Here is an 18,297-nt window from a genome sequence, read left to right as displayed (position 1 = left end):
TGATATCTTATAGAACAGGGTAGGCTATCTAATTTTTTAGTCACTAAGATAAAATACATAACTGATGTAGTGAAGTTCATATTTATTTTGCATATTATTTATTAAAATGATAAGAGAAAAAAGAAAATGAATCAACAATTGAGCATCAAGCATTGATACACCTGTCAATTCATTTCAAAATAGAGCTGAATAAAAATGTTTTATTGCATGACAACCTAATTTATTTCCTCTAAAATTAAAACACTGTTTTATTAGAATATTTTTTTAGTTGTTATCCAATCCCTAATGTTCTTTATTTATATACATTAGGGTTGGGAAGATTGCCCGATTCGCTCTGTGCATTGGCAAAAAAAGTTTACGATGCGATGCATCGGTTTAAAAAGTGTGCATCAGATACAAATTGGCATTTGGATCGCGATGCATCGTTTCTAACATATTTGCATCGGTAAAAAACTATTTATTTATATATAATTACTAGTGGATGTGCTACACTTTTATTGTTTAGAAAGTGACCAATATTTGATATGTACACTGAACAAAATTATAAACGCAACACTTTTGTTTTTGCCCCCATTTTTCATGAGCTGAACTCAAAGATCTAAGACTTTTTCTATGTACACAAAAGGCCTATTTCTCTCAAATATTGTTCACAAATCTGTCTAAATCTGTGTTAGTGAGCACTTCTCCTTTGCCGAGATAATCCATCCACCTCACAGGTGTGGCATATCAAGATGAGCAGGTGTGCCTTAGGCTGGCCACAATAAAAGGCCACTCTAAAATGTGCAGTTTTATCACATAGCACAATGCCACAGATATCGCAAATTTTGATGGAGCGTGCAATTGGCATGCTGACTGCAGGAATGTCCACCAGAGCTGTTGCCCATGAATTGAATGTTCATTTCTCAACCATAAGCCGTCTCCAAAGGCGTTTCAGAGAATTTGGCAGTACATCCAACTGGCCTCACAACCGCAGACCATGTGTAACCACACCAGCTCGGGACCTCCCCATCCAGCATCTTCACCTCCAAGATCGTCTGAGACCAGCCACCCGGGCAGCTGCTGCAACAATTGGTTTGCATAACCAAAGAATTTCCACACAAACTGTCAGAAACCATCTCAGTTCATCTGCATGCTCGTCGTCCTCATCAGGGCCTCATCAGTTCGTCATCGTAACTGACTTGAGTGGGCAAATGCTTACATTCGATGGCGTCTGGCACTTTGGAGAGGTATTCTCTTCACAGATGAATCCCGGTTTTCACTGTACAGGGCAGATGGCAGACACCGTGTATGGCGTCGTGTGGGTGAGCGGTTTGCTGATGTCAACATTGTGGATCGAGTGGCCCATGTTGGCGGTGGGGTTATGGTATGAGCAGGCGTATGTTATGGACAACGAACACAGGTGCATTTTATTGATGGCCTTTTGAATGCACAGAGATACCGTGACGAGATCCTGAGGCCCATTGTTGTGCCATTCATCTACGATCATCACCTCATGTTGCAGCATGTTATGATAATGCGTGGCCCCATGTTGCAAGGATCTGTACACAATTCCTGGAAGCTGAAAACATCCCAGTTCTTGCTAATAACCTAATAACCTAACAAATCAATCGGGGCTAAAGCGGTTATAAACGACAGCATACTCACCAGACATGCCACCCATTGAGCATGTTTGGGATGCTCTGGATCGGCGCATACGACAGCGTGTTCCAGTTCCTGCCAGTATCCAGCAACTTCGCACAGCCATTGAAGAGGAGTGGACAACCTGATCAACTCTATGCGAAGGAGATGTGTTGCACTGCGTGAGGAAAATGGTGGTCACACCAGATACTGACTGGTTTTCGGACCCCCCTGGACCCCCGCATTGAAAACTTGTTTTCCCTTTGAATTAAGTTGATTTTCCTAAGTCCACTGGCAGATATTTGTTCTTTTTAATCAAACTCGCTTCATTTTGTTTAATTTCACAGAAAACAAGACTTAAAGGATCACTCCACTATTTTTGAAAATAGGCTTATTTTCCAACTCCCCTAGAGTTAAACAGTTGAGTTTTACCGTTTTCGAATCCATTCAGCCGATCTCCGGGTCTGGCGGTAGCACTTTTAGCGTAGCTTAGCATAGATAATTGAATCCGATTAGACCGTTAGCATCTTGCTAAAAAATGACCAAAGTGTTTCGATATTTTTCCTATTTAAAACTTGACTCTTCTGTAGTTACATCGTGTACTAAGACTGACGGAAAATGAAAAGTTGCGAATTTCTAGGCCGATATGGCTAGGAACTATACTCTCATTCTGGCATAATAATCAAGGGACGCAGCGCCTGAAACTAGTCCCCAGCTAGGTAACCAGTTATGATATAGCTGGGGACTATTTTGGTGTGGCAGCAAAGTTCCTTGATTTTTATGCCGGAATGAGAGTATAGTTCCTAGTCATATCAGCCTAGAAAATCACAACTTTTCATTTTCCGTCACGATGTAACATCTACAGAAGAGTCAAGTTTTAAATAGTTCAATTCATTCTAAAAAATATCTTTACTTGGTCTTAAAAAGGTTTTTAAAAATTCTTAAATTTACCTCTATAAAATCTGCGCAAACCCTGTGTTTGGGTTATGTAGTTAATACATTTCATAAATCGTTCACACTGCTCCTTAGCAAGTAAAAATATTATTTTTTATTAGCAAGATACTCACGGTTGCTCTAGTGTTAGCTCGCTCAGTTGCAAAGTCATGACATATAGCAACAAGAATATTCCCAATATGTTGTAAATTTTATTGAAAGTAGCCTACTTTTACCTCTTGAGACATACCTTCATTTTTATTGATGTGTTGTGATTGTGATGTTTGATATGGGATATGTACACGCTAAAGGGGTGTCTGCAAAGGTTGTTTAAAAATTATTTTTGTAATTCTGCCACGTGTCACTAGTACCTGCATACTTAAAAAGTACATATACCACACAAAACATTTAACATAGTAGGCTTATAGTTCTACAGTAGTAGTGTATTAGTCCTCACATAATATACAGGTGCATCTCAATAAATTAGAATGTCGTGAAAAAGTTTTTTTCTTGTAAGTTATTTCAAAAAGTGAAACTTTCATATATTAGATTCATTGCATGTAAAGTAAAACATTTAAAGTTTTTTTGTTTTAATTTTGATGATTAGAGCTTACAGCTCATGAAAGTAAAAAATCTGTATCTCAAAATATTAGAATATTTACATTTGAGTTTCAATTAATGACCATCCCTACAGTATAAATTACAGGTATCTCTTGTTCTTTGAAACCACAATAATGGAGAAGACTGCTGACTTGGCAATGATCCAGAAGACGAACATTGACGCCCTCCACAAAGAGGGTAAGTCACAGAGGGTCATTACTGAAAGGTGTGGCTGTTTACAGAGTGCTGTATCAAAGCATATTAAATGCAAAGTTGACTGGAAGGAAAAATTTGGGTAGGAAAAGGTGACTGCAAGCTTGAGAATACTGTCAAGCAAAGCTGATTCAAACACTTGTGAGAGCTTCACAAGGAGTGGACTGAAGCTGGAGTCAGTGCGTCAAGAGTCACCACGCTCAGACGTCTTCAGGAAAAGGGCTACCAAGCCACTTCTGAACCAGAGATAACGTCAGAAGCGTCTTACCTGGGCTGTGGAGAAAAAGAACTGGACTGTTGCTCAGTGGTCCAAAGTCCTCTTTTCAGATGAAAGTAAATTTTGCATTTCATTTGGAAATCAAGGTCCCAGAGTCTGGAGGAAGAGTGGAGAGCCACAGAATCCATGTTGCTTGAAGTCCAGTGTGAAGTTTCCACAGTCAGTGATGATTTGGGCTGTCATGTCATCTGCTGCTGTTGGTCCATTGTGTTTTCTGAAGTCCACAGTCAACGCAGCCATCTACCAAGACATTTTAGAGCACTTCATGCTCCCTTCTGCTGACAAGCTTTATGGAGATGCTGATTTCATTTTCCAGCAGGACTTGGCACCTGCCCACACTGCCAAAGGTATCAAAAGCTGGTTCAATGACCATGGTGTTACTGTGCTTGATTGGCCAGCAAACTCGCCTGACCTGAACCCCATAGAGAATATATGGGGTATTGTCAAGAGGAAGATGAGAGACACCAGACCCAACAATGCAGATGACCTGAAGGCCGCTATCAAAGCAACCTGGGCTTCCATACCACCTCAGCAGTGCCACCAACTAATCACCTCCATGCCACGCCGAATTGAGGCAGTAATTAAAGCAAAAGGAGCCCCTACCAAGTATTGAGTACATATACAGTATATTGAACATACTTTCCAGAAGGCCAACAATTCACTAAAAATGTTTTTTTTTTTTATTGGTCTTATGAAGTATTATAATTTGTTGAAATAGTGAATTGGTGGTTTTTGTTAAATGTGAGCCTAAATCATCACAATTAAAAGAACCAAAGACTTAAACTACTTCAGTCTGTGTGCATTGAATTTATTTAATACACGAGCTTCACAATTTGAGTTGAATTACTGAAATAAATGAACTTTTCCACGACATTCTAATTTATTAAGATGTACTTGTACAACTGTGAAACTATATTAACGATGTCTAAGTAGGAAAGGTGGATATTTTTTCTATTGTTTGTCTTTATTTCAGGTCAGGGATGTTTGTTGTGGGGCCAGAGTCAGCTGGAGCTCATCCTGGACCTACCTGCTATAGGAAGGGTAAGAGCAGCTGTTAAGTTATCAGACTTACCATCTTTCCATCTTCTTCTTCTTGCTTGTACATTTAGCCCTTCTACATTGTTTAATACTTGCTCCAAAGGATTCAAATAAGATGTCAGGACTTTCTAGAGTAAAAGACCATAGAAACACTTAGAAATGTCAGAACACTTGTCAGTCTCACACTGATTTATGTTACGTCTATACATAATATGATATTCTTTTATTTATCTATAATATACATCAGAACTGTTTTAGACATAAGGTCCTCTCCATCAGGACCTGTTGCCATTTTCACTGCTTTTTTTTTTACTATGAAAGACTATAAAACTATTTTTATGCAGCTATGTTGAGCATTGACTAGTATGCTTACAAAAGCTGTGACGCTCAGCTCAATATTCTGCTTTGTGGGTGTGCGCTCCGCTCAGTCGCTCACGGCCAAAGCAAAACGTTCTGCTCTGATATAAAATTTCTCCAGTTGGCCAAAGTTTTATTTTTCTGTTTATAATGAAATTCTTGAATAAATGTCTCAGTTGAAACAGTAGTCCGATAAGTAACGGTTATGTTTCAGGGTGATGTTCACCTTGTACTTTTAAAAATTAATTTTATTAATTTAAATGTATTAAATTAAAATCATTAATTTAAAAACGTGTCTTGTTTTTGAAGCCTCTTGGCAAACCTTCCTAAAAAATTCAATAACTGAAAAAGTATATTTGAGTTTTTTATTAGGCCTACTTTATTTCCTTGAAAACACAGCTTCAGTTATTGTGCAACAGAACATTTAAAACACGCACACATGATGAAATGCACATAGAATTTATCAGGCCCATGAAAAGCAGCCACAAGATGAAATACACTTAACAAATAATTATTTATTGGCATTAATAAAGAAACACACTTTCTAAAATTAAAATAGACCAAAACTGCAGGGAAATGCATTCTAATAAAACATCTGTCAATCTTTACAGGATTTTAGAATTTACTTTTAGAAACATTAGATTAGACAAAGGTTTGCTTAGCTATTCCACAGATTCTCGAACTAGCAAATTACCAAAGGGCATTTTGGGTTGAGCGAGCGGAGCTGAGCGTATTGAGCAAGTAGGCTTGTGAGAAATTCATGACAAATTTCTGTAATTATACTCCCAAAATAACAATATAAATATGATTTAGCACAAAATTGTCCATAACTGAAAAAGGGTACAATATCTAAGTCTCATCTTGTTGACTTATTTCTTGGCGTGTTTGTACGACAACTGCATAACGGTTTAAAACCAATATGTACTGTAAAAACAGGAATTCTACCTGCATCCAACACATCTAATTAATAGAAAGTTATGAATCTCATTAATCTCCTCTGTAATGTCTCCGACTGATGTTCTCTGCCAGTATAGCTATGTCACATGTGAAACCCCACCTGCTGACAGAAATACACAAGCTAAATGGCACTAAATGCAGGTGATACCTCTGCCATGTTTCTCTAAATGAAAGAGTCTTGAGGTTATCATGTCATAAAGACTGAACTGAAAGCTGCATTAACGCTATAGCACGTTTATTGTGTGTCTCTCTCTTCTCTCATGGTTCAGATGGTCCTCTGACTGTCACTGATGCTAATCTAGCCCTCGGCCGCCTGCTGCCTTCTTTCTTCCCAAAAATCTTTGGCCCTGGAGAAAATGAACCTCTTTCAACCGAGGAAACCATGAAGCATTTTCGCACTCTCACAAAAGAAATAAATCAGTACCTCTCAACTCACCAGTCATCGAGCAGTGCTGCAGGAGGGCACCATTCAGAAATGACTGTAGAAGCTGTCGCCATGGGCTTCATCAATGTGGCTAATGAGGCCATGTGCCGGCCAATCAGAGCGCTTACACAGGTACAGCACCCTATTCAGTCATTTTCAGTTTGTATAGCTTACATAAGAGAACAGGTATAGTCTTTCAATCTTTCAGCAGGATTTTCCAACCTGGGCTGTGTTTCCCAAAAACATTAACTAACAAGTATGTTCATTGATTCCATTGAACTCCATTGGTTACGGCGGAACTTGCAACCGTAGTTGCTTTTTGGAAACACACCCCAGGTAATTGTGAGAGAAATATGTTATAAAATTTTTTACATGTAGTGCAAATTACCAAAAAATCTAGAGTTTGCACAAAATAAACTCAAAATTATCTAGGTCACTGAACTCATCTACTTATCTAGCCAATTTTCTAAAGTGATGTCTGGATGGGATATTTGCACAGTATTTGTTTTTCAGATAAAGTTCTGTCATGACAACTCTCAGAGGAATTGGCATGTTAATGTACATGACAGTGTTAATGTGTTATCTGCTACGCTGCTGCTGCGGCAGAGCAAGTACCGAGACGTGCTACTGCCAATACATCCACAACATGCTGCTGTGAGCATGTAAAAAATATTGTTGCCGCATATATAATGTATATGAAAGAACCCTCATAGCATACATGAATTACACCATAACAGATCTATACCGGTGGAGCTGGGGAAGGTGGAGGATTTCTGAAGCGTGCTGCAACTGCTACAGCAAGCACTAGCAAGTGTCAGATTGATTTAGACCTATCGGACTGCACCATCTAGAGTTTCATGCATTTCAGCTGAACCATCGAAATATGAGTAGTATATTCTATTGGGAAAAAGAAAACACTGAACTTAAGATATTTAACTGACACAATTGTTTTTATGCTTTTATTTCCAATCATGAAATAATGTCTTACAAAGCTTCCTTAAATTCTTTCCAGAATTGAGATTCATTCAACAGATTAAAGAATGCCTTTGCTGTGCACCTTCATTGTGTGCTAAATATAAATGTCCTATTCTAAATATAGGGCTCTGTGTGGGCCAGTCAAGTTCATCAACACCAGTGCCGATCCTAGACTTCTGGGGACCCTAACGCAAAACTTTGTCGGTGGAGGGGGGGTTGGTTGTTTGGGATGAAAGAATGGATGAAACGCATTTGTCCGTGTTTCACTCCGACTTGAATCGCACTCTCGGAAAGCGCTCAAGTAACAGTATCTCTTCCGCGGCTCAGTGCGCTTTGAACTTGTTTTTTTTAGTCTCGAGCAAGAGCCTGTACAACAGGGATGGGCAACTTCGGTTCTAGAGGGCCGGTGTCCTGCAGAGTTTAGCTCCAACCGTAATCAAACACACCTGCCTGTAGCTTTCTAGTGATCTTGAAGACATTGACTTCTTCAGGTGTGTTTGATTAGGGTTGGAGGTAAACGCTGCAGGACACAGGCCCTCCAGGACCGAAGTTGCCCATCCCTGCTGTACGACATTCACGTTACATGATTTTTTACATAGAGAGGGTGACAGCGCACCGCATTAAAAGAAATGATCATTCATGTTTTCAATAATCGCTGGCCAAACTCAAAAACGAAACTAAAATTAAAACATCTTTGAGAGCAAGGGCGCCCCCTGGTGTTTCGGGGCCTTACATAGCTTGCAAATTCTTCGTATAGGGAGGATCGGCTCTGATCCACACCAAACTCATCCAACTGTGTCTTTATGTACATTGCTTTGCACACTGGGGCACAGTCATGCTGGAATAGAAAATGGCTTTCCCCAAACTGTTCCCACAAAGTTGGAAGCATGACATTGTCCAATATGTCTTGGTACGCTGAAGCATTAGATTTTCCATTCACTGAAAGTAAGGGGCCTATCCAAACCCCTGAGAAACCGCTCTATACCATTATCTCTCCTTCACCCAACTTTACAGTTGGCACAATTCAGGCAGACAGGAAACGTTCTCCTGGTATTTGCCAAAAACTGACTTGCCCATTAGACTGTTAAACAGAGAAGCATAATTCATCACTCCTCAGAACTCTTTTCCTCCGCTCCTTTACACCACTCTATTTGATGCTTGGCATTGTACGTAGTGATACAGTATGAGGCTTTGTTTTAGTATGGTTTCTGTTTTGGTTTTCAAAACTAATGCGAGACCAGTGAGGTGCTAATTCAGCGAGAGATGTCAATAAAAAGGTCTGTACACCATACTAATCAAGCAATTACAACTGTTTATTGTTGGTACACACAGCTGATATCAATAATACTGATTATAAGTAAATGCATAAAATGATGATAATCAAACCATAAACTCATTCAAGAAAGATAATCATAAAACCAGTGCATAATATATGAATGATCATGAATAAATGATAAAAGATAATATTGCGTGAATGAATAATACACTAACCCAAGCAAAAATATTATGACCAATATACAACCTCAGAACTGTGCTGAAATCTTCACTCTTCGGTGGACTGGGGAGCTCGTTTCAGTCATCAGTGGAAGACCAACATCTGTCCGAGAATGCCGGGCAACGTGCACTTTACCCACGGCTGAGCTTCCAATGAAACTGAAAGAAATTCCATGTTTTATACCTAAAAATTAGTGTGCAGGATAAGAACAACCCTCCAAGTGAGGGAGAAAGTGTGATATGTGATATTTCTAAATGTGATATTTCAGTTTTTACTTTTTAATACATTTACAGACATTTCTAAAATTCTGTTTTCACTTTGTCATTAGGAGATACGGAGTGTAGATTAATGAGAGAAAAATAATTTAAACCATTGTAGTATCAGGCTGCAATATAAAATTGAAAAAAGTGAAGGGTGTCTGAATATTTTCTGAATGCACTATACCTCTGTGAAGTATGTTTGCGTCAACATCGAATCAGATTTGACATGTTGAATATTGTCTCTTTCTTAACAGGCTAAAGGCCATGATACATCTAAGCATGTGCTGGCATGTTTTGGAGGAGCTGGTGGTCAGCATGCTTGTGCCATTGCAAGAGCCTTAGGCATGAAGACTGTCTTCATACACAAGTATGTTTATGCATGTGCATTATCTGTGTGTTTTAGTCATGCTTGAACAGGATGGCAACAAAATGCTTTTTCCAGACTTTTTTCTGCTGTGCTTAATGAGTTCACAACATTACAAAGCAATAAAGATAATATGCAAATAAAATTGCTGTGGCAAAGGATGAGGCACAGACAACATTTTGTTTCCTTTTATCAAATCAGTCATGAAAGTGACTTGAGAAATGGATGAGGCAGTGGAAAATATTGTACTGGTTGGACAGCACATCACTGCTGATAAAGTCAGGTGACTACACCACCTTGTTCAAATCTGTACCTGACAGGACGTATTCAGTGAGAAGATCGTGTCACTTCTGATCTTGATTATTCATTGACTTGCTATTTAGATCTGGCGTTTCATCATTTCGGATATTTTTGGCTCCTGTATGATGTTTGTGTTTTTGTTCTTTGTAAGTCATTTAGAAGAAATGTGTCTGCTAAAGCTGGTGAACATTTAGAATTAGAAACATTTTACATCCATTCTGATATTCAGTACAACAATATGATTGTCAGTCTGATATTACTTTTAGTTACAGAGTAAGAATTAACATGAGTTTCGAGAATTAACAAAGTGTTTCGAGACGTGGCAAACCTGCCGATTCTGTGTTTGATTGACAGGGTCGGGAACAAATCACATAATTGCACACAATCTCTCACAACCTAATTCCCACGAAGTATAAAAGTGGAGTTAACGCATCTTCACTTCTTGGGTTTTTGGGAGAGGATTTTTTCAAAGGCTGGAGAAATTCTATGTAAAAAAAAACAAAAGAAGTAGGCTAAGTCCATCAACAGCAGAACAATTAATATTTTTACAAAAAAAATCTTTATATGTAAAAAAAAAAAAAAAAAAAGTGATGTATATTATTGTCTATTTTTCATTACCAAAATAACACTTATTTATTCACAAAGAGTTAATTCAGATGTCAGACCGATGTTTCAACACTTTACAAGAGCAGAACAATAAAAACACATTAATTGTTTATTATAATTTTGTGAAGATGACTTGAAAGAACATGAAACAAAAGAACATGAAAACAAAACCCAAAATAGACTTTACATTCTCATTTGTGATGGGAGATAAACACAGACTCAGTGAAGCAAATACAGGAATTAATCATTCTAATTACACTTTTTAGGTGAGGCGAACAATAATAAATTGATCTGAATTTTTCAGACATAGTGTCCAAAAGTAATAAAACTTGATGCACACAAGCAACAGGACATCCTGAGGATTGAAGAAAAATTTTGTAAATACAATTGAAAACCCATCATATCTTGGCAACATTTGATTTGGAAAGTTGAAATTTCATATATATATAGTCAGTGGAGGAAGGTTTTACATATACTAATATTGGCAGTCGAACAGATCAACAACAACAACAAAAATCAGTAGCCAATAAATTGATTTGTGAATGGCTGGTCATCAAAGTTGGCATATGCATGCAGGGTGTCTGTATGATGCTGTCTATCAAATTTTGTGAAAATTGGCACGTACAAGTTTGAAGAATACATTTTATTACCTATAATATAAAATCCCATCCTATGTCATCTGTCTTGACTCGCATCTACTGTCTCTCACAACAAAAAGTTTTCAAAAGGTTTTTAATGTGTCAAATCATTTAGATGTTTTTCAGATGTAGGCAGATCTATCTGTCTTTACATGCCATATATCTTGTGGCACACGGAAAATATCAGTTTTTCAAGATGCGGCGCTATAACTTAAGACAGTTACTGTGCAACTGATCAGAGATGTTTTAATCTGACACTGAAAAACTGTATTCACAGCATGTTCTCCTCACATGTACTTGGACCCCAGTGACTGCTGCTTTTAACTGTATTTCATTATTTATATTCATAATGCATTTAAAACCGAAATGCCTTATAATAGGCATTGGGAAGTGTTTATGAGCTGTTTAGAATAAGAACATTGTAATGAAGTGTTTATGTTTCTGAACTGATTTGGTGACACTATAATGCAAAACTCTTTTTTGTTTTTTTACTTGTCAGATACAGTGGAGTGCTGTCAGCATATGGTTTAGCTCTGGCTGATGTGGTGGAGGAGGTTCAGGAACCGTGTTCTCTAAAGTATGAGGCGGGCTCGTACTCTGAGCTGGACCGCAGGATAGAGCAACTGTCTGAACGTTGTGATCAAATACTGCTCAAACGAGGCTTTAGCAGGTCACCCTCAAACATGCAGCCACATTTCAAAGCATCTCTTTTTGCTTATCTATTGTGTCATTACCTTTGAACAAAAACAAATTATTATAAATGCAGTAACTTAAGACTGTGATAATAACACATGATTGTGTCTGTACAGTTCTCAGATCAGTATAGAAGTTTTCCTGCATCTGCGGTATGAGGGCACAGATTGCGCACTCATGATCACAGCCGCAGGTCACCCCAGTAATGCCCACTCCTGCATGTCTGGAGACTTCAGAACAGCCTTCACTAAACGGTACTGCTATTTCCACTGTGAATGGTCAAAATGGGTTATTTCCTCTTCTGTCTCTCAGTCTTTCTCTTTCTACATTAGATATCTGAAAGAGTTTGGCTTCACCATCTCTGATCGGCCTATCGTGGTAGATGATATCCGTGTACGTGGTTCTGGAAAGTCTGGAATTAGGTCAAAAGTGCAGCCCAAAGCAGGGCAGAAATCTCCAAGACCTATTAAGGTATTTAAACTAACGCAAACCTAACCATATACGGTACTTGCAGATGTTGGGAAGTCAAAGCATTACTCAAAGACACAATACCTTGACTTTACTGTTAGTGGCTATGATGGAGTTTGACCTGTGGAGCTCTTTAAAGCACAGTTAGTGATGGTGAGTAGGGGTACACTATAACCGGTCACACTACGGAGGAGAAGTGCCATGACATGTCACGGCTAGGACATGCTAAAAGGTATGACACATCAGATGTGTCATGTTCAGTTCAAGGTGGAGGTCTGCACGGGACTGTTTTTTAGTCCCACTCCCGCTAGGTTGTACAAAAATTGTAGCCTATTTGTTATTTTTTTATCCATCTTGTCAAAATAGCCTACAAAATTTGTTTAACATTTTTTGTCAACACAGTGGAAAAAGTGTCACAGAGAAAAAATAAATAAGACATCTGTCATTTAAAATTATAAGCAAAATATGCACAACACCGTTGGCTAGTAGCCATTGCGAAATTAAATCACTTTTTAACCAAACAATTTAACATCCCTGAGCAGAAGTCCTGACGTCGGTTTAACGTCTCGATAAGAAAGAGTAAAGCTTAGATATACTTTTCTGAAAGGACATCGGGAACGGGATATTGTTAGATCGCCTGCTCCCATTCAAATTACACCAGAGTTACAGACCGATTAAATTATTTGGAAACCTCTAATTCAAGGTGGCAGTCCAAAATAGTGAATCTAATCATTAAACAGGCAAAAATTCACTTCAAGAATGAGCAAAAGTTGCGTTAATTAATTGAAAAAACTACGCAAAAACTCAGATGTATATTATTATTATTATTATAGCTCTCAATGTGAAGCATATAGACTTTATTCAAGCCACAGAAAGATAAACATTTTACTGAAAAATGCACATTCTTTCAGCCTGTCATTATGCACATTAACAATGATTTAGGACAAATATATTTTAATTTAAAGGAAAACTATGCGAGTATGAGTTGGGGGACACTGTTAAGGTGACACCTCATGTCACCTTAACAGTCGCTTTACATATGTTTGATTTGTTAAATAAACTAAAATTAAACCAAAGAAATATGCAGGAATGTTATTGATTTTTTTTTTTTGGACTCAGATGACCCAGTGTTACTTTGAGGACCGCTATCTGGACACCAGCGTGTATCTGTGGGAGGATCTTTCCTCTGATCACAGTATCCAGGGACCTGCCATCATTATTGATAAGAACAGGTGAGTGATTTCCTGAAAGTTTCTAAATACTACATTATACATAGCCATTAGTGGTGCGTGCCACTCATTTTTAGGACAGCAGCGCTGATGCATTTCTTTACAAACCTGACCAGTGTAAAATAAAAACAACAATCTAAACCGCACTTGTAGATCTCTCCATTTTTACAAAACTGTTGCACACATCAACATCAATTGTTGTAACTGAATTATGACACAATTCATATTATGTCCTTGGTACATTTGTGCACAGTATTTAATGTACTTTGCTGGTGATTTTCTCCAGGCATCTTGGAGATGTTGTCACAGTTCTTATGGATTTAGTCAGCTAAAAACCAGGAAAAAAATAGTTTAACACAGGGGTTCCCAATCCTGGAGATCTACCATCCTGCAGAGTTCAGTACAAACTGGAGACATTGAAGGAACTAATCAATAAAGAAACTATAACCTACTGTAACTACAAAACTAAAGAAGGAAATGAAAGACCAACACTTCAATATAAATGAAAACAAAACAGAATGGGGAATATGTGACAATAACAGTCTTAAAACAATGTTATTTTGGTAAATAAACTAATGTGCCAAAGACTTTTGCACAGAACTGTATTTTTCACCTTCTTTGTTAATAATTGTTATGCTAGTTTTTGGCCTTCTTCAAGAGTGAAAAGATCTTCAAATTTCATTCTAGGATTTTCCAATTGATGGCGGATATAAATGGTTTAGAAATGTTCTCATAGTTTCTGTTCTCATCATATGATAATTTTGATATTATGATTTTTAATTTTTTAATTAATATGTCGTCTTTTGTGGTGTTTGTCAGCACAATTCTCGTGGAGCCGGCGTGTGTGGCTCATCTGACAGAGGATGGTGACGTGTGTATTGATGTCAGCACGGGAACGCAGTGTGTGTTAGGAACTGAACTCAACGCCATCCAGTTGTCTATCTTCTCCCATCGCTTCATGAGCATTGCAGGTCTGATGGGACAGGAAAAAAAAAATGATTGACTGAATAATGATTGTGTGGAATGGCTAATCAGGGTTCCCTTCCAGGAACTTCGAGCTGCGTCCGAAACACTCTGGGGAACGCCTTCAGTGTGACCACGCTCTGAATATTACCTGCAATCAGTCAAAAATAGACGGGCGAGGCGTCACGGGCAGGGTGACATCACGACCAGGAAGTATATAAGCACTTTCTATATAAGCTTTCTGTCATTCAGCAAGCGCTCTGTATGTTGTCAGTACGTTTTGTTTCTTGTGAGTCTTATTTAGTGTTATCTGTCTCAAAAGATGCCTAAATCCAAGGCCAAGACGTTGGGCGATCCCAGATCGCGTTACAGGTTGTGTGTTAGTCCCTGCCCTCGCTACATCACGAGTGGGGACACACACAATCTGTGCGTGGTCTGCTTGGGTGCGGAGCATGCGGTGTCAGCTCTCAAGGGAGCCGATTGCCCGCACTGTGTGCGGCTCTCGCTACACACACTCCTCACCCGGAGGGCTCTCTTTGAGGAGGGAGCCTTTGTGAACACCCCACACGGTGCTGGTCCCGCTTTTGCCGAGGCAGAGCGGCGGCTGCACTCGTGGGGCTCGCAGGCTGATCTGGCTGGCGAGAGTGAGACGGGCATGTCCCTATCTCCTCCCGTATCCGCCAGATCTGGTGTCCCGTCTCTCGGGGAAGCGGTTCCTTCCCCCCCCCCGAGATGAGGACTCAACGCTTCGTCTCTCTTCCTCTGAGGAGGTTGACGTGACGAGCGTTGACGAGGGTTCGCAGCCTCTCTCGCCCCAGTATGAGGAGTTGCTAGAGGTGGTTACTCGGGCTGTGGCCAAACTCGACATCAGTTGGCCCCCCGAGCAAACATCAGCGCCGCATTTTAGTCTCTTAGATGAACGTTTTCTACGCTCGCGGCCGCCACCTCTACGCAGGAGCCTTCCGTTTTTCCCCGATCTCCACACCGAGGTGTCGAGATCGTGGGTTAAACCATATTCGTCCCGACCATTCGTTCCCGCATCTGATTACTACGGTAATGTGCGGGAATTGGGTGCGCGCGGGTACAAGGCGATGCCCCAGATCGAGCAGACGCTCGCGAGCTATCTGTCTCCTTCCACGGCATCGTCTCTGAAGGCTCCTACTCTGCCCACTAAGCCTCTGCCCACCACATCTTCCTTAGTGGGCAGGGGGTATGCGGCAGCAGGTCAGGCCGGTGCGTGTCTGCACACTATGGCAGTGTTGCAGGCGTACCAGGCCGAACTGCTGAGAGAGTTAGATGAGGGCGGGGATATCAGAGCTGACGATATCTCCGAGCTCAGGAGGACCGCTGATCTTGCCCTCCGTGCCACCAAGGAGTCGGCCCGTGCCATCGGCCGCTCCATGGCAGCTATGGTGGCAACGGAGAGGCATTTATGGCTGATCCTGTCCGATATTAAAGAGAAGGACAGGGTCTTCCTTCTGGACGCCTCACTTCAGCCTTCTGGCCTGTTCGGCGACGCAGTGAGCTCTGTCGTCGACAGGTTTCAGGAGGCTTGCAAACAAACAGAGGCGTTCCAGCGGTTCCTCCCCCGTCGCTCTCTAACTCGGAAGGCTGCTGGGCGGGAGCAGCCTCCTCCGCATACCAGCTCCTCACACAGGGCAGCGCAGAAGCAGAGCGTCACCTCTTGTGCTCCCCCGCGGCGGAGCCGAGACCGACGGCGCTCTGCACCGGGGACCTCGCGGCCGAAGGCAGATCTGAGCGCTGTCTTGTCGGCCAAGAGGTCCTTGAGAAAGAAGTCCTGATGGGCAAGCCCCAGGACTACGGAGGGCGACCCCTACTGGGGTGGAGCGGCTTACACCGCGGTACTCGGTGACCGTCTCCCCTCGGTGCCCTCCGGGGACCTGTCTACCAACCCTGCCGTTGTTCCAGGGCGCAGCGGGTCCCAGCGAGTATCGTCCTCAGGTTTCTCCGCCTGTGATTACAGCGGGCCTGAGGCACTCGCCTCAGCCGCCAGATCGCGCATCTCCTTTCGGTGTGCCGCATCGAGGCAGCGGTCTGGCCGCTTCTCTGACACCAGAGGTCAGTCTCGAGAGACTGATTCCCTTTAGTAGATCATTTGGCAGCCTGGAAGCGACTGCCGAATGTGTCTCTTTGGGTCCTGCGCACGGTAGAGAATGGCTATTGCATCCAGTTTGATGGGCCACCTCCGCCGTTCAACGGGGTTGTTGTGACTGCAGTCCGCCCCGAGCAGGCTCTGGTTTTGGAACAGGAAGTCGATACTTTGCTGAGGAAGGAAGCCATCGAGTTGGTTCATCCTCACGAGGTTCACACCGGCTTCTACGGCCGGTACTTCATTGTTCCAAAGAAGGATGGGGGGCTGAGGCCCATACTGGACTTGCGTTTGTTGAACCGCTCAGCCAGAAAGCTGAAGTTCAAAATGCTCACTGTCAGGCAGGTCGTTAGACCTCAAAGATGCCTATTTCCATGTTTCCATCCTTCCCTCTCACAGGGAGTTCCTGAGGTTCGCTTTCGGGGGCAAAGCGTACCAGTATCGGGTTCTTCCCTTCGGCCTAGCACTCTCACCCCGCACTTTCACCAAGTGTGTGGATGCAGCTCTGGTCCCGTTGCGACTGCAGGGCATCCGCATACTCAATTATATCGACGATTGGTTGATCCTCACTCAATCAGAGCGGTTGGCGGTTCGGCATCGAGATGTCGTTCTCGCCCACATGAAAGACTTGGGGTTATGACTAAACGCCAGGAAAAGTGTGCTTTCTCCAGCTCAGAGAACCACTTATCTAGGCGTGGTGTGGGATTCGACCACGATGCAGGCGCAGTTATCCCCTGCTCGGATCGAGTCGATACTCACGGCAGTCAAGAGAGTACGAGAAGGCCAGCCATTCACTGTCAAGCAGTTTCAGAGGCTGCTCGGGCTCATGGCGGCTGCGTCCAACGTGATTCCATTCGGCCTGCTGCACATGAGGGCCCCTACAGTGGTGGCTCAAGACCAAGGCGGTTTCCCTGAGCGGAAATCCGTTCCACACTGTCAAAGTGTCACGCCGTTGTGTCAGACAGTGGGTAGACACCCCCTAGTTACACGTTTCCTCCGCGGTGCACTGAGGCTGAGACCTTTGTGGGACCTGTGGTACTGGAGGCTCTGTGCGTGGCACCATTTGAGCCTATTGAGGAGATCTCGGACAGACTCCTCACCATTAAGACTGTTTTCTTGTTGGCCATCACTTCTCTGAGGAGGGTGGGTGACCTTCAGGCCCTGTCGGCGGCCCCTTCGTGTATTGACTTTGCGCCCGGTTCGGCGAAAGTCTTTCTCTACCCCCGTGCGGGGTACGTACCGAAGGTTCCAACAGTCGTACCACAGCCGGTCGTACTCCAGGCCTTCTGTCCTCCTCCCTTCGGGGAGCCAGACCAGGAAAGGCACAACTGTATGTGCCCAGTGCGAGCACTGGGCGCGTACATTCACAGAGCTGCCCTGTGGAGGAAGTCGGACCAATTGCTCGTGTACTTTGGTCCGCCTAAGAGGGGGCTTCCTGCTTCGAAGCCCACTCTTAGTAGGTGGATAGTGGATGCCATTAATCTGGCGTATGAGGCCTCTGAACGTCCCCCACCGTTGGGAGTCAGAGCGCACTCAACACGAGGTGTGGCGGCCTCCAAGGCCTTCTTGGCAGGTGTCTCCCTGCAGGACATCTGCAACGCTGCTGGGTGGTCCACGCCCCTGACATTTGTTAGGTTCTATGACCTCGACATTTGAGCCACTCCAGGCTCTTCTGTCCTTTCGTCCTGACATCAGGCAGGGACTTGTCAGTGTGGCAGCGTTGGTATATCGTTCCCCAGAGTGTTTCGGATGCAGCTCTAAGTTCCTGGAAGGGAACGTA

General features: G+C 42.1%; 1 protein-coding gene across 3 annotated transcripts in view; it reads left to right on the top strand.

Moving 5' to 3' along the window:
• oplah (5-oxoprolinase, ATP-hydrolysing) overlaps positions 1 to 18,297 on the top strand; it is a 46,116-nt gene that overhangs the window by 7,439 nt on the left and 20,380 nt on the right. For all 3 annotated transcript variants that reach the window (XM_079389704.1, XM_079389705.1, XM_079389703.1), the window contains 8 exons: positions 4,614 to 4,681; positions 6,262 to 6,548; positions 9,401 to 9,513; positions 11,554 to 11,724; positions 11,864 to 12,001; positions 12,080 to 12,218; positions 13,335 to 13,447; positions 14,264 to 14,415. In XM_079389704.1, the coding sequence (XP_079245830.1) occupies positions 4,614 to 4,681; positions 6,262 to 6,548; positions 9,401 to 9,513; positions 11,554 to 11,724; positions 11,864 to 12,001; positions 12,080 to 12,218; positions 13,335 to 13,447; positions 14,264 to 14,415 (1,181 nt within the window). The remainder of the gene's footprint in view (positions 1 to 4,613; positions 4,682 to 6,261; positions 6,549 to 9,400; positions 9,514 to 11,553; positions 11,725 to 11,863; positions 12,002 to 12,079; positions 12,219 to 13,334; positions 13,448 to 14,263; positions 14,416 to 18,297) is intronic.

The sequence above is a fragment of the Barbus barbus genome (genome assembly GCF_936440315.1).
Source record: "Barbus barbus genome assembly, chromosome: 32".
In the NCBI taxonomy this organism is placed as follows: Eukaryota; Metazoa; Chordata; class Actinopteri; order Cypriniformes; family Cyprinidae; genus Barbus; species Barbus barbus.
Note: the sequence above shows the minus strand (reverse complement) of the source record. Positions and strands in the feature narration are given on the sequence as shown.